This window comes from Macrobrachium rosenbergii, chromosome 49 (genome assembly GCF_040412425.1).
Source record: "Macrobrachium rosenbergii isolate ZJJX-2024 chromosome 49, ASM4041242v1, whole genome shotgun sequence".
Classification (NCBI taxonomy): Eukaryota; Metazoa; Arthropoda; class Malacostraca; order Decapoda; family Palaemonidae; genus Macrobrachium; species Macrobrachium rosenbergii.
In genome coordinates, this window is record NC_089789.1 from 19,171,237 (window position 1) to 19,188,713 (window position 17,477).

Here is a 17,477-nt window from a genome sequence, read left to right on the forward strand (position 1 = left end):
GCAGTGACATCAGATAGTCAGTCAGTAGCAGCTCAGAGCTTGACTAAGTAAGATGTCGCGCTGCCCAACCTGAGCCGTGTTTTGACACTCGCTTCATGTAGCTTCATTTAGCGAAGTTATATTACTTTGCAAGTCTATTGTTATATATTTTGGCTTTTCAAATATGTCATAAAAACATCAAACTGTGTAACAGCAAGCAAATAAATACACAGAAGCAAAAAATATCGTATATCTCAAAACTAAAGTTATCGACATTCAAACTGCATCTCCTCCATAACGAATGCACCGATCTCAATGAAACAAAAAGCAAACGAAAGCTAAATAAATTGTCTACAAACAAATAGAGAGTTTTTTCATTTGTCCTCGAAAATTTTTTTGGGGAATTTTTTTCAAAAAATTCAATCAAAGTTTTTTCAAAAACAAAAATATTCATTAAAAAAAAAAAAAATTGAAAAAAACGCTCTCTTACTTTGTTCTAATATATAATATCTGTCTACCACGTAAATTTGAGCTCTTAGTTTGTAGAAGTTATGGAGGAAATGCATTTTGAAAAATTTTTGGGGGGTGGGGTTACCAGCTAATGGGGGGCAGAAGACGAAAATTATGGTTACAGTCCTTTGCCCTATACAAAAATAAACCCAGGCACAAAATTTGAAACTGATTCATTAAAAACACGGGAGTTATTAGCGAAAAACGATTTTGTCAAACGCTCCTCATATCGTTATAAAACTTTGAAGGCCGATATCTCAAAACTAAAGTTATCGACATTCAAACTGCATCTCCTCCATAACGAATGCACCGATCTCAATGAAACAAAAGCAAATGAAAGCTAAATAAATTGTCTACAAACAAAGAGAGAGTTTTTTCATTTTGTCCCTCGAAAATTTTTGGGGATTTTTTTCCAAAACAATCAGAGTTTTTCAAAAACGAAAAATATTTCTAAAAAAAGAGAAAAAAAATTGAAAAAACACTCTCTTACTTTGTTCTAATATATAATATCTGTCTACCACGTAAATTTGAGCTCTTAGTTTGCAGAAGTTATGGAGGAGATGCATTTTGAAAAATTTTTGGGGTTGGGGTTACCAGCTAATGGGGGCGGAAGACAAAAATTATGGTTACAGTCCTTTGCCCTATACAAAAATAAACCCAGGCACAAAATTTGAAACTGATTCATTAAAAAACACACGGGAGTTATTAGCGAAAAACGATTTTATCAAACGCTCCTCATATATCGTTATAAAACTTTGAAGGCCGATATCTCAAAACTAAAGTTATCGACATTCAAACTGCATCTCCTCCATAACGAATGCACCGATCTCAATGAAACAAAAAGCAAATGAAAGCTAAATAAATTGTCTACAAACAAAGAGAGAGTTTTTTTTCATTTTGTCCCTCGAAAATTTTTGGGGATTTTTTTCCAAAACAATCAGAGTTTTTTCAAAAAACGAAAAATATTCTTAAAAAAAAAGAGAACAAAAAAAATTGAAAAAAACACTCTCTTACTTTGTTCTAATATATAATATCTGTCTACCACGTAAATTTGAGCTCTTAGTTTGCAGAAGTTATGGAGGAGATGCATTTTGAAAAATTTTGGGGGGTTGGGGTTACCAGCTAATGGGGGGCGGAAGACAAAAATTATGGTTACAGTCCTTTGCCCTATACAAAAATAAACCCAGGCACAAAATTTGAAACTGATTCATTAAAAAACACGGGAGTTATTAGCGAAAAACGATTTTATCAAACGCTCCCCTTAATAGCATCCACATGTACTGTAAGGCTTTGTCCAATAGGAAACTTGGTTCTTGGAGTTATAGAAAATCTTGCATGCTGCACAAGTTGTAAGGTTTAGAGCTGCATATTAAGTACATTGCATTACTAGTGTACTTTATTATTCCTAAATATATACAGGCAGTTCCTGGGTTGCGTCGGAGTTCCTTTCCTGGGGTGCAATGGAGGTCATAAAACGACGTAAGTCGGAACACCGTACAGTATTAAAAAATTTATAAAAATATAAAAAGTTATGATTTCCTTACCTAAACAATTTAAAAAAATGAGAGAGAGTTGGGGAGGGAGACTGTTTCCCCAGCATCCTTCATGTCAGTATGTCAAGATGATTGACAGTTAGGCCTATATTCCTCTCCCGCTTTTCATACCAGAAAAAGATTGGGAATATCACAGAATTATGCAAAAATCTTACCTAATTTATTATGTTTTACTGTATTTTCCTAGTTACTGAAATGCAAAAAGTTGTAAGTATAGCATGGAAAATACAAAAAAATGAATGACAAAGTAACATCACACTTATCTATAAAACTTTACAAAAATAAACTACATGTTACGTATGTATAGACGTATGGTAGCCTGGGAAAGAAACAGGTTCTTAAGCATTGCCCTGCTAATAAGTCAGTTTTCTCACCTCATAGTGAACCCCCCCAGTGGCTACTGCTACCTAAACTGGTTTTCTCACCTCGTTATGTGACAACAGCTACACCGCTCAGAAACTAGTTCCAGTCTCTAGATGCTTGTGGCACCATGAGACTGAAACTACGTGACTTCAGAACATTTGCCGTAACTTGGAGCTGATTTTTTGATGAATATACTGTATTTGAAAAGCACCATAAGATCAGAATGACTTGAGTCAAGTCTGACATAACCCGGGGACTGCCTTATGATACCTAAAATAATTTTATTTAGGATCAGTGATGCAGTCTCATTTCTTTTATTTTTTTAGGCATCAGAGATAGCTCAGAATCTGCTACACCAGTCATTAAAACTAAACAAGTTAGAGATGTGTTATCGAAGAGAAAGAAGTAAACTTATTCAGAAGTTGGCGTCTGCAATAAGAGGTAATGTGGTGCATGTGACAAGTTTTTTATTCAATTATTGAAATGACGTAATGTTACTACTTTTTCACATTAATGTAGTTCACACCATTTGCTAGCATTCTATTTTTGTGAATAAAAACTAACACCAGTTTGTCAGGAAAACCAAGCAAAGATGCTGTTTGAAATAGGGAAAGAAGTTCTTTGAAGAGGAAAGTTATCTCCTGAAAGTGTGTGTGTGTCAACTGGATGTGTCAACTTGTCAATGACTTTCCTTATCTTCATCCATGTACAGCATCTGGGTTTTCCAAAACTAAACCATCTGTATAAGAGTGAAGTATTTTAACTCGCTGGGCTGGTTAAAGTACCTAAAAGTAATAGTAATCTGCTGTTATATAAGCCACTACAGTAGTTTTGGGTAGCTGTATGAGTAGTGGTTGGAGTAATGGCCCCCTGTCCTTTTCAGAGTGTACCACTTCCCTTTGGATCTTTTCCAAGGTCTGCAACGATTTTTCTTTGCCTGTGTATTGGTATTTGGTTTGCTTATGAAACTTGTAACATAACAGTGCCATTTTTTTTTGGGGGGGGGGCACAAAATCTCTCAGGGGAAAAGAATGCCAGTCTTTTGACAGTTAAGTGGAATGAATATGCCATAGTGTTAATTTTCAGCTGTCACGCTAGCTTATTTTTAGAAGTTTGTGCACCAGCATCATATCCCAGAGTAGTCAGAGTTTTATTGTCATATCTACACATTTTCAGTCTCGTATCCTTTTGTTATTCTTATAATCAAATTTCTTTTGTTGTGTTTTGAACTGTTAGAAAACTTTTATGAATTTTGTTCCTTTTTCCTTGGGTGCTATATATGATTGCAAGTATGAAAATATCATTACTAGGGTATGTTTTTCTGTTTTTAGGATAAATGTAAAAGTATTTTCGAATTTAAAAACAGTTTTTATCTGATGAAACGAGCTTCCTCAATTAGGAATGTGTCACTCATGCTCTTTCTGAAATTGTTTTGTGTGTTTGGTCTGACCTGCTTTCCCACAGAATACTGTATGATATAGCCTATGCATATTTTCAATTTTTATCTACCAGTAGCCTGTTGTGTGAATGGGGGTTGACCAGTAAGTCAGGTATAGGCCTTACCTAGAATTTTAAAATAAAAATGTTTTTGTTGACTTCTGAGTAGGAATATTCGGTAATTCCTGTTTCCCCCTTTTTAATCAGTGATTTGACATTTGGTTTGTTAACCTGACTGGACATAAGAATCTAGTCAAAAGTAAAAGGCATGTATGTATGTCATATAGGTTTAAATTTTTTTTAACATAGTAATTAATTGTATTGTGATATGATTTCTACAAATATAATTAAAAAAAAAAAATTCCTGTTGCAGATAAGGATGAAGATGTGAAGAAAGGATGGAAGTCCTGGGTTGAAGAGCATATGAAAAACCCATCAGCCAAAGAGGTTAGTTTGACTAAATGTTTGTTAATTGTTAATGAACCTTGATAGGGTCTTGTCTGATGATGAATATTGTTGAATAGTTTATAAATCCTATACTCACTAGTAGAGCCAAAATGATGGCAAAAAGGGACAGAAGATGGAAATTGCATATTCTACCCTCACTCATTCTTGAAGCAGTAAGAGTAAAGAAAAATATTTGGCTTATTTCGGTCGTTCATCGGCTAGGCTTGGCTTTGACAAGTTTCATAGCTATGGTATCCAAGGTAGACTTGACAGCATTGGGGAAATATTGCATGTGAATATTTAACAGAATTGAAATAATTGGCAATTGTCATGTACTAATTAATAAAATATTCTGTAGAAAGTGAGTTAGTGTATTCCATTTGCTGTTAATTGTGCTGCTTACAACAGGTAACTTTGTCACATGAGCATACTTATATGTTTTTTGGGTGTCATTCGTTGGACTCATAACCAGGTCAGGAGTTTGTTGATACTGGAACTCTCAAGAGTGAATGTAGATATACCAAGCTGAACCACCTCTTTATTTAAAAGTTATCACTGGTGCACAAACTACTCTAATTAAGGAATCTATCCTCAACCAGATGTGGTTGGGCAAGTTTTCCAACAAAACCGTACTTTTGGAAACTGTGGAAAGCTGCATCTTGTTGACAGAGCGCGCTCTCTCTCTCTCTCTCTCTCTCTCTCTCTCTCTCTCTCTCTCTCTCTCTCTCTCTCTCTCTCTCTCTCTCTCTCTCTCTCTCTCTCTCTCAGAGGCCAATTAATTTAATATTTTTTTTCATCTCTCTTGACTCTTACCAGGTTCGAGAATTCAGTACTCCTTTTGTCTGTCAGCATTCTTTCATCTTTTTCATAAGGGGGTAGTGCCCTCATTGCACCTCATGTGGTCCACTGGCATTAGTTAAGGTTCTTTGCAGTGTCCCTTCAGCCCCTAGATGCAACCGCTTTCATTCCTTTTACTGTACCTCCATTCATATTCTCTTCCATCTTACTTTTCACCCCCTCCCAACAATTGTTGCGTAGTTCAAGTGTGAGGCTTTCCTCCTGTAACAACTGTAAAACCGTTTTACTTAATTTCCCTTTCAGTGCTGAATGACCTGTTAGGTCCCAGTGCTTGAACTTTGTCCAAAATTTTATGTTCCATTCCATCTTTCTCATCTACCAAGTTTTATATGCAAATGACTTTTGTATTAGTTGAATTCTCTCAGCCACTGCAACGTTTGATCAGTGAAGTACAAGTGGTCACCTTGGTTGATGATAATACTTGGAATTGGAAAAGTGTGACATGTTTTAAGTTATCCCAATGATTGCATGGTCTGCCTGAGCCCAAAGAAATGGACCTGAGGTATATACGCCTGATGAATTAAGTAACCAATCACAGGTTCTGCACTTACAACTAACTTTGACCACTGAGCATGGCTGCCAGTACTTTACACCAAGACTGAAAAACATGGAACCAGTCAGACTAGTGTGTTTTTCTTTACTATGAGAGCAATCATCAGCGAGAACCCTGGGCTCTGTACTCGATAATTTTTTATTTTTCTCCAAAACACCTTTTGTCATATAAGACAGCATTGCTCATCAGTAAACTGGAGTTGGCTACTCTGATAAAAAGTCCGCTAAGAATGAAGGTATGGGAGTGGCTTTTTCCTGTAACTGAAGATGTTTCATCTAAACTTTGAGATCTTATGAGACCTTTATCCTTGGGATAGAAATGAAGTTGTTTTTAGATAGGTCTTCAAGTGTTTTTTTCAAGTTTAAGCAACTTACTAGTGGCTCCCAAGGTAATCTAAATGATAGATCTTGATGGTGTCATCAGTGTCAGAACTTCAAGGGCACGTTTTTCCACTGTTTGTGCTAGGCCAATACAGAATTCTCTGGCTTAGGAGTTTTTCTTGAGTTCATTCATGAGATCACTTGTGTTCTCATATATTTGCTGGAGTGTTCTCATATATATTTGCTGGAGGCCCTCTTTCTGGTCAGCAGAAGATAGGGCCTGGGTATCATTTTCATGAAGGTTATGTTTTTGAGACATAACTGTCCCTGCTATATTGGAGTTTTTCTAGACCATATCCCTGACTGTCGAGTCAGTCCAAGATGTATGTTGCCTTCTCAGCCACAGCCTCCAGTTAGCAGTTGAGCAGCCAGTCAGCCATCTATTCACTCTCCTGAGTGATGTTGGTAGGGAAACTAAATGGTGTAAAGTTTTCTTAGACATTTTACTGATAAAGCTACTTAAATCTTTAAGTCTCTATCCCTTCAGGCCAAGAATGGCTATTGGGGCAGAGCTTCTTGTTGTTTAGGAGGTAGATTTGGCAGTTGGGCAGAGACTGCAAGAAGATGGGCATTTTCAGTCTGTCTAAACTGCGCAACCAAGCACTTATTTTTTTGGTGGCAGTTGCTTCCATACACGCTGGTGGCCTCACATAGTTTATTGGAGTTTATAGATGTACTCTCACAAACCCCATCTAATTAGTTTTCTTGAACCCTGCATCCTGAAAGGTAACAGCTCCCTTTCTTTGCCATACGAGAGACATTCCTAGTGGTATTCCGTAAACTGAGGAGCTTTGTATATTAATGTGAGGGTTTGTCAGTGTCATGGCAACCAGAAGTTTTAAACCTTTTTCTGACCACAGAAGTAGGAAACCTCTCAGCTGTACAAACTTTAAAAGGAAGAGGGAACACATTATTAGTGAAATTTTAAGGTTTTTATATGATCCATATCTCTAAACCAGTTGTGCTAAATTAGTTTGCACCATTAAATGGCATAGTTGATGGTCTGAGGGGTATCTGAAATAGTCTTCCATTGGTTGGATGCCATCAAGACCACCAAGGTAGACAGTTTGCAAGTAACTCTCCCAAGAGTAGGGCAGAGGCCTGCCCTTCACACCTAGACTGATTTCAGGAAGGCAATAACAGACAACCAAAGCCAAACTCAGCAACATTGACCTTTAATATACAGAGGATCTGCTTCTGCTAAGAATGTTGAGGTTGTTCCTTTTGAAAGGTCATCCCAGAAAGGGGTATCAAGAATACTTCTTTAGTTGGGCTTAGATAGGTCACCTGGGAGGCAGGCATTAAGGTATTGGTTGGCAGCACTGCACAGACCAGTTTTTGTTCTATTAATAAGAATGAATTTTTTCCGTCCTCTGGGGAATCTTGATGTCAACTTTCTCAGGGTCTTAGCATATGGTCACTGGAGGTTTATATTTGTAATTTCTTTGAGGAGGCAAGATATGTGTAACTACAACTTGGCCCATCAGAACCTGTAGTAAGAGTAAGTTTATTCATATATGTTCAGTTGAAGATAGGCTTATTCACTGCTGCATTGTTTTAGTACTACTATAATTCATGAATATATCCGACTAGACTTGGTCAGGCGCTGTTTTCCTATAAGTATTGATGAATATGGTTACATGCCATGCTTTAACTTCTATTGTACAGATTTGCCGTTAGAAATACCCTAATGTCTTTGCAAGAATTCGGCCTTGAATATGACGCCCTGTTCATTTCAAAACCTTAGGTTTCCAGCAAAGCTGTATGAACTTTATACTAGGTCCTTGTCTCCAGTCAGCTAATTCATTAGTGTGGGCTTTGTTTAGCACTTTCTTTCCACCTAAATTGGGAGTTGGGCTAATGTTTGGTGATAGGTGTGTTGTGCAATATAATCTAATTGAAATGAAAATTAAATTTTTTAAAACCTATCCATTACTTAATGGTGCTCCTCCCAACCTTTCTGATTACTTGAAGCTATTGCCAAGATGCGAGACAGTTTAGGTTCTTACCTTGCTTTGAATCCAGAATCAGAAAGGGTGCATGCACTGGGTAGCTGGTTATCCAGCCAACAGTGGATCATATTCTTTTAAATCTTGAGTGAAGTGTCTTGGGTTGTGAAGACATTGAATGTGGACTACACTATTGTAAATAATGAGTTTCATATGAAAGTATTTATTTCATAAAAAGCAGAAATGTTTTTTATAACCAAAACTTTTTTTCTGCATTTGTAAAGTCCTATGTTGTTAATTATTCTTACTTTTCCTGTATTCTGTAATTATATATATTTGCATTTTCTTTTTCTCAGACGTTTGAAAAAACGTGGAAACCTGTGGATATGGAGAAAGAAATTATGGCTCTGTCATCAAATGTAAGTTTTTCATTGCTATTTTAGATTGAAAATGTAAAGGCTCAAGTGAAACTTAGTAAAAAAAAAAATTTTTCAGCACAAAATTCAGTGTAGTTTATTGTATGCACAGTAATTTGTTCACCCTATGTGAGTGCCTGGCATCAATTGAGGTCTGTTTATACCTTTAGGGTTATTTCCGGGTTATGTCCCCTGATGATGATTATTTTGCGTCATACAGTTTAGATGAATTGTGTGTGAAAAATGTTCATATCTCTTCAGTGGGTCAAAAATGACTTATGGCAACTCTTACGGCAACTCTGGTAGTGAGTGAGTACTGGATACTGGGAGATAGTCTGACTTGAGATACCATGGGGGAATGTACTGCACCTCCCCATCCCAGGACATCTCGTAAATATTTTACCATAAATATACTCAGATTTTGTTACTAATTTTAGATCTTATCTGTTATGATGTTGTTTGAGCTGTAATTATAATTTTACAAAATAAAATTTAAAAATTAAAAGATTATTAGGAAAAACATGGTCAAATTAGCATATTTTTCTTATACCATGTGCATATGCATATCTTCCTCTTACCATCGACATTTTTTTAAAATCAGCCAACCTTAAATTTAGCCCGGTCTAGGGGTGTGCTTAATATATATATTTAGTCCATTCTGTAAGGGTGTTAACTCTTCAAGGATTTGGTTAGGGGGATGTCAAAATCTGTCTGCTTCAGAACACTCACCCTCTACTGACTGAGCAGAAATGCTTAGCAACAATTGTCTGATCACCTTTTGTAACACTTACACTATTTGCCACATTGATGATTTTGGTATACAGTAATTTAAAGCTGAAGAATTAAACTTTATCATGATATGCTAAAAAATAAAAATATAAAGAAAATTGATATCAGGAGTAAAAGTTATTTGTAATGAAAAATACTTGTTACTTGTTTTTAAAAAGTTCACAAAAATCACAGAAAAGAGGTATTCCATTTCTGTTTAAACAGTAAACAGTGTAAAAGTAAGTTAAAGTACCTTTCCAATGTTATGAAAATCATACTGTTTGAGCCATGTGTGCTACCATAAAGTGCATTTAAAAAATGTAAAATATACTTGAGTAAGTAAGTTCGCCAAGTGGAATAATGGTCTATGAATATCTTAATAAGTACACCATAAATCAAGATATTTACCAGTTTCCATGACAACAGCAAACATTCGCATATGCAGTAATCAAACTTTGGTGTTATGTCATGTTTTTACAGTTTATGGCATATTTATTTTTGAAAAACCTTTCATTTATGCCAAATTTATTTAAAAAAAACTGCTCTTGGTTTTGACTGTAGTCATCATCAAAATTTCAGAGGGTGGAAGATAGATAACGACTATCATTGTCATCAGAATCTCAAAGGGTTAACAACTCTGTGTTTGCCTTCCTCACCCTTGACCTTGTATCCTAACAAACCCATTGTTTATGCTGTATTCTGCTTCTGTACAAAGAGCTTTCCTTCTCAGCTTTTGTGCCAGCCAGTGCTGTTGGGCTGCAAGATGATATACTGCTCGTTCTTTGGTGTGCATTAGTGTGTTTGGCAGTGCTGCTGTTTTTCTGGAGACCATTTTTATAATCTTTTTTATCATCCTGTGAACATGATGCCTATAATTTTTTGTTATTTGATTCTATGTAGTTTCAGCCAGCAACTGTCGCATATGTTACTGTGAGCAGCCTACTTTCCCCTTCCTTTTTCATTTTACAGTATTGCAGCTTAGTCACTTTTTACTTGGCATTTCAGAAATTTCAGTAAGCTTATTTATGTTAGTGTAATTTTGCATACATTGTCATTTAAGTCTAGTTAAAGGCTTTCTCGTGCCAAGTACTATGGCTGCGTGGAGTAAAGTTGACCCTTACCTTGCTTTAACCCTCACAGGCCAGCTTAAATATTCATTAACAAAACCCCATACTTGGCAAATTTAAGGTTTGCCAATTTAAAAAAAATCAGTGGAAAGAGGAAGATATGCAAATACTCATGATGTAAGAAAAAATTTTTCAAAAATTTTCAGTACCTGCCACAGGAAGGTGAAAATGAACATTTCCAACCCTGGCCAGGGCCTCTTTGCTGAGACACTTGTAAAAATACCAGCTGATTCTATCAGGTTAAAAATGTTCTTTATGGGGTCACTGAGCTGAGATGTAAGCGTTGCCATAAGAGTTACCTTATAGTTGTTGATTGCCAATTGAAGTGATATGAATGTTTTCCCACTAAACTTGTTCAGGTATGATGGACAGAAATAAGAATTATCATATGATGTGCACTTGTAATTCTCTTTTGCCATTATTGCACATCAAAGGATGTGTGCCACTACCAAAAGGTTAATGGGTTTTGCTTGGGTCTGTAATGTATAGTAAGTACTTTCCCTCAACAGTAATGGTTACCTTTGGTTCATCTGGGCAGTAATTCCTGCAGTACTTTAATGGTATCATTAAAGAGGCGCTTTATGTACAGTGCATTTCATGTAAGAGCCATTCCTGTTATTCTGAAGTGACATGCCAATTTAGTTGGTATAGATACAAGCAACTGAGGAAGGAAAGAATCCACATTTAGTCGGTGGTATAGATACAACTAGCTGAGGAAGGAAAGAATGCCCATTTAGTTGGTGGTATAGATACAATCAGCTGAGGAATGAAAGAATCCAAGCTCTGGACAGGCAGACCTTAGACCTTACAGACCTTACAGTTCGTTCGGGTTGCCCCAGGTCCCTCGGTGTGAGGCACCTCTGATGTCTGCCAAAGAATTGCTAATGCATCTTCCAGTCTTGGATGGTCTGGGATGCATCTTAAATATTTGTCAAGCTTATTCTTAAACACAATTATGCTCACTCCTGATGTGTTTCTCAGATGAGCTGGTAGCGCATTGAATAGACGCTTTAGTATCGATGCTGGTGCGTGGTGGATTAATGTCCTGTGTGCTTTCCTTAGTTTTCCTGGTATAGTTTTGGGCACTATTAATCTACCTCTGCTTGCTCTTTCTGATATTTTTAGCTCCATGATGTTTTCGGTATTTCCTTCTATCTGCTTCCATGCCTGAATAATCATGTAGCGTTCTCTTCTCCTTTCAAGACTATATAAATTTAAGAATTGTAGTCTTTCCCAGTAGTCAAGGTCCTTAACTTCTTCTATTCTAGCTGGAAAGGACCTTTGTACACTCTCTATTTGTGCAACATCCTTTTGGTAGTGTGGGTATCGTATTATATTGCAATATTCAAGTGGACTACATACGTACGTTTTATAAAGCATAATCGTGTTCGGCTCTTCTTGTTTTGAAGTGCCGGAACAACGTTCCCATTTTTGCTTAGCATTTTGCCACTAGTATTGCTATTTGATCATTGCATAACATATTCCTATTCAACATCACACCAAGGTCTTTAACTGCTTCCTTATTTGTGATTGTCTCATTATTAGGTCCCTTATATGCATATAGCAGATGGAGTTAGTGATGAAGTAAGTCATAAAGGAAGTAGTAGGTGATTCTTCTGGACTTTATAGTTGCCTCTTTGGGAGAATATACATATACTCTTTGGGAGAATATACATATACTCTACACATACATATACAGGCAGTCCCCTGTTATTGGCGGGGGTTCCGTTTGGACGGCGTGACGATAACCGAAAACCACCGATAACTGAAAATTGGTGATTTTCGGGGCTTATCGGCGTCTCTTTTGGGTATGTATGTATTGGCACCAGTACCCCGATTATTGGCATGATAAGCGGAAATCGGCGCATATAGTATCCGCTGAAGATCGCCAATTTTCGTCGCTAGACAAGCAGCATAAACCAGATCCAGTAACCGAGCCTGCCGATAACCTGGAGCTGCCTGTACATACAGACACCACCCTGCCTATGAACATTCAACTTAACAGACATTCAGATACAAACAAATGGGATCACAAATTAAAATTGTGTTCAGAGCACACCTCTTTGCCACCCGTAAGTTCAAATTTTTATTGCGTGCCTTTTCTCTACATACAGCACTGTATGTACAGTGTATTGTGTTTTAGGATGAAGAAACATACAGTACTATATTGTTTTTCTGTCACAATGTACTTAAATAGGCATGAAGAGTACAGTAAGCAACTTACAAACAATTCAGCATACAAATGGCAGTCTAGAATTTAACTCGTTTGTAAGTAGGTTGATGTCTGTTTATGTATAACAGGTTTTGACATAGGAAAAACCTATTTTTGGTAGCCGCTGTGAGTCCTCAAAGGAGTTACACTCTCATGGACCCCCCCAGGACTCCATAAGACAAAAATTCAAATAAAGTTTGAAACTAAGTGTTTTTTGACAATGGATGTGTATATCCTTGGGTATGCTAAAATTACATGTGCATGGTTCATTGTGCTTCATTCAAGGGATCACCGTATTGTTAAACAATTATTGCAGAAATATGATATCGGCTGATCTATAATTTATCTTAAAATTTATAATAGTCCTTTCCTTTTTCCAGGAATCTAGCATAGATATTGACACTGATGAAGGCAGTCCCCTGTCTGCTCCTTCTTCGCCAGTACCTGGTGCATGGACAGCATATCAACAAGTAAGAAAGAAAAAGATACTAAAAGTACCACTTGCAGGTTCAAAAAGAAAAAAAAAGCAGCTAGGGGCTCCAGATAAAGCAGTATCAAAACCTGATAGTTCAGTATCCAATAGTCTCCTTTTGTTGGCTGGAACAAGTTCCCGGGGTCGTAAAATTTTACGGAAAGAAGATGCAAATTTTGTCACTTGAATTTAACAGCTTTACTATTCTTCTGCCTGCAGTAGCAGATGTGGTTTGGAATGTATTTTATTTCTGTCCTATTATTTGGTGATGCTCAGGGATTATATTTTAAGACATTTCATCATGTCTCCTAATTAAGTGAGATACGTATGTCTGATTTTTCCTGCTACCAGTTTGATGATGAGGTTTTGTGTTGGTGGTTTCATAGAGAAACAAAGTTACACTAAAATTGACTCACAGTATTCCATTTAATTGGTTCCCTTTTTAGGAAAAATTGCCAGATATTTTTGCGAGTGATGCAAATGGTATGTGTGATGTCACATTTTCCTTCTCTTTGCTTGACAGTTTTTACATTATTTATATAAAAGTTATCATCTTGTAAACTGCAAACCGTCAGTGCTGTAACAGTTATCAATGCAACTTATATCTTTTTTAGTTACTCCCCTGCATGAATATGAAATTTTGATTGCAGTTAGTAGTTAGTGTAAATGAGTATACAGTAGGTTAATTGGTTCTACTGTTGAGATATGGTAATTGTGGTAATTATTTGAGTTTTAAGTTTTAAATTAACATCCATACTTTAAGCTTTATATATGCACTCATTCATTCAAACTTCTTACTTTACTCTATAATGTCTGTTATGGCATTATAATATAAAAAAAGTAATATATATATATATATATATATATATATATATATATATATATATATATATATATATATATATATATATATATATATATATATATATATATATATATATATATATATATATATATATACATATATATGTATATATATATATATATATATATATATATATATATATATATATATATATATATATGTATATATATATATATATATATATATATATATATATATATATTTTTTTTTTTTTATACACACATACAGTCAACCCCTGCTATTTATGGCTTCACCAATTCGCAGAATTTTCTGTGATTTGCGGATTTTTCTTTGGAACTTATCCCCAAATTATTTGCGAAAATTTTGGCAATTCGTGTGCTTTTTCGTCGAGAAATGTTCACTAATTAGTGTATTTTGATGTTGTTTTCATGACTAAATAAATTTTTTATGATAAAAATGTGATTTACTAATTTTCAAATATTAATATTAAAGTAAACACAGCATATCATAAAATGTATTTTATTTTATGTAGTTAAGCGCATCCTGTACTGTACTGAAGTTGTGAATTCTAGTGGTTCCCTGTTCTGTAAAAAGAAAATGGGACAGCGTCAATACGCATTAAGAGAAAATGGCTCTGATTTGATGTAGTGTATTTTTATGTTATTTTCATGACTAAATATATTTTTTTATGATGAAAACATGATTTACTAATTTTCAGATATTATATAATATTAAAGTAAACAGCATAATATCTTAAAATATATTTATTTTCAATGTGTTCAAGTACATACTGAACTTGTGAATTCATAGTGTTTTTCCTAGTGTTTCCCCTGTTCTGTAAAAGGAAAATGGGACAGTCTCAATATTCTATGAGAGAAAATGGCTCTGACTGAATGTTGGGGGGCTTTCACACTTAGCTGTAAGCCATGTATTTTTAAGGGTAATGTTGTAAGATGACTTTGAAATGATATTAATGTGTTTTAGGATGATAGTTTAAGGTATACATTTGGTGTTTGAACCATTAAATATGCAGTTATAAATGATTTTACAGGTAGTCTTTGGTGTCTGACCTCTTTAAATATGCAATGATAAGCATTTTTAGGGGTGTCAAATATTTGCAGATTTTAGTATATATATATATATATATATATATATATATATATATATATATATATATATATATATATATATATATTTGTTCTTCATCATGTTCTACATAAGTAGAGAAAGATAAAGAGAGAGAGAGGAGTAAATAGTAGGCATTATTCCTCACCGTCTTCTACGCAAGTAGAGAGAGAGAGCAAATACTAGGCACTTCGTTTCTTCTAGTTTAGTTGAGTTTTACGTCTTCGCTTTGGGTCGAAGCAACGAGGCTCTCTTGTTTGAGAGAAGGGAAGGAGGTCTTTGGAACGTTTATTCTTCTTTATTCATTTTTCAGTTTCAAGGTTCCTGTAGCCCTACAGGTAATGCAGGTGTCATTTTTAAATTGCAAGGTTCATAATATGTAAAATTAACAAAAAACACCAACTTTGAAGTCCCATAGCCGAGAGGGAACCCTGCCTTGGACATGAGGCTCCAATTAGAGCCCCTTTATGAAGTCTGGACTTTGACGCTAATTCGTTCCAGAAGAAGCGTCGAGATGTGATTCAGTTGAGATCCGAATAAATTTTTTCCATAAGAAATAACTCAAACATTATTCTGTTCTCAACCACCAGTTATGACCCTGACCTTGCCTTTTTATACAAAAGATTACACGTAAATTACAATTAAATAAGTTCAGAGTTAAATAACACTATTAGACACTTTTTTTTATTTTTGAATGTATGTTGTATCAAAAAAACTACCCTATGTCCAATGCGGCCGTATTACCGATGGGAGGTCAAGCACCGTAGGCCAGGCTAGGTACTCTACTGTACTGTACTGGGTAGGCACAAAAATTGTTGCTAATAATGAAACATTGAAAAACAAGCCTAATTATTACAGTAAATTAATAAAATATTGAAAACAAGGCAAGTTATGTCTGTTATCACAAACTTACGAAAAATTGTTTACGATATGTTGGCAGTTTGCCTTTCAACCATTTGCCATGAGTGGATGTAAGCAAACCATAGCGCTTCCCAGGTGGCTTGTTATAGTAACATGGAAACGTTTACTAACAATAGTATTTATGGTAAATTTCATACAGTCTACTGGAATACTGTACTATACGTATATTACTCACAGTAAGGTACACAATCCTTTATCTGAAATCCTCAGAGCCAGATGTGTTTCGGTTTTTGGAATTTTTTGGATTTCGGAACTATGGGTACTTACAAAAAATTGTTTACGGTACGTCAGCAGTTTGCCTTTCAACCATTATAGTGGTGCCCTGGTAGCTTGTCGTGGTAACACAGAAATGTTTACTTACAGTAGTATTTATGGTAAATTTCATGCAGAGTCCATTGGAATACTGTATGCATATTACTCTTGCGATAAAGTACGCAATCCTTTATCCGAAATCCTCGGCCAGATGTGTTTCGGTTTTTGGAATTTTTCTGATTTCGGAACTCTAGGTACATATGAGGAAGGTCTGGGAACTGGATTCGCAAGTGGTGACGCTGAACCACGACAGACTGTTTGGGATTTTTCATACCACTAAATTAAAGTTAAAGTTGTTAAATTCTTGTTTTCATGAAGAAATGTATAAATCAAATTATTGAGTAATTTTTGCAAGCAGCAGTCAAATAATCACGAGCATGGCAATGTTCAAACTTAGTGCCGTACACACAATTTATATGACAACCAGCCAGCCAATCAAGTTTTAGCTGTTTTATGTCTGAGAAAGAACGTTTTGCTCACGCGAAGCTTATGATGACACAAGTACATATGTTTTAAATGTCGTTACGTAGATTTTAATACTGTATGTATTTTACTGATTACATGAAGAATAGAGTGAATTCCTTCTCATTACTGTGAGTGCAAAATTTTTGGTTCAGAAATTCTTGAGCAACAAAAATTTTTTTTTTTCTTTTTGCGTCAGAAGATACTTTCTAACGTTGCATTGACATGTCTTCAAAACAAAATTCATCCCTTTAATCTCGAGGAATGTTAATCCATTTCTATTTACTTGCTGGTTACACCATTTATGGTCCAAGCGACTGACAACAAACAAAATTTGTTTGTTTTTTGACTTCCAAAGATGTATTACCTGCACCACACATTTTTAAAAACATTATGAATACACACACACACACACACACACACACATTGTGTGCATATGTGCTAATACCAATTGGTTAAAGAGACTCAGATTAGCAGTATCTTTTCTTGAGAGAGAGAGAGAGTTCATCTCTTTAATCTCACAAGGAATGTTAATCCATTTCTGTTTCCTGTTTCCACATGACTGACAATAACAAAATTTATGATTTTGTGTCTTCCAAAGATGTACCTGTACTATACATTTTTGAAATGTTATGAAAACACACACACTGTGTACATATATGCTAATATCCATTAGTTAAAGAGACTCCGATTAGCAGTATCTTTCCCTGAGAGAGAGAGAGAGACAGTTCATCTTCTACGATGGCAGATATGTTAATGCCTCCGAAACACTATCACCAGCAATATGGTTTTCGTTTATCTATTTTA

At 35.4% G+C, this 17,477-nt stretch overlaps 1 protein-coding gene across 8 annotated transcripts in view; it reads left to right on the forward strand.

Moving 5' to 3' along the window:
- The window catches only part of LOC136832138 (microtubule-associated protein futsch-like), a 92,953-nt gene that overhangs the window by 63,864 nt on the left and 11,612 nt on the right, over window positions 1–17,477 (forward strand). For 6 of the 8 annotated variants that reach the window (XM_067092803.1, XM_067092804.1, XM_067092799.1 and 3 more), the window contains 4 exons: window positions 2,732–2,846; window positions 4,216–4,289; window positions 8,386–8,448; window positions 12,933–13,022. In XM_067092803.1, the coding sequence (XP_066948904.1) occupies window positions 2,732–2,846; window positions 4,216–4,289; window positions 8,386–8,448; window positions 12,933–13,022 (342 nt within the window). Of the gene's footprint in view, window positions 1–2,731; window positions 2,847–4,215; window positions 4,290–8,385; window positions 8,449–8,706; window positions 8,840–12,932; window positions 13,362–17,477 lie in introns of those variants that run through there. The other 2 variants (XM_067092802.1, XM_067092806.1) reach the window with 2 other exon arrangements.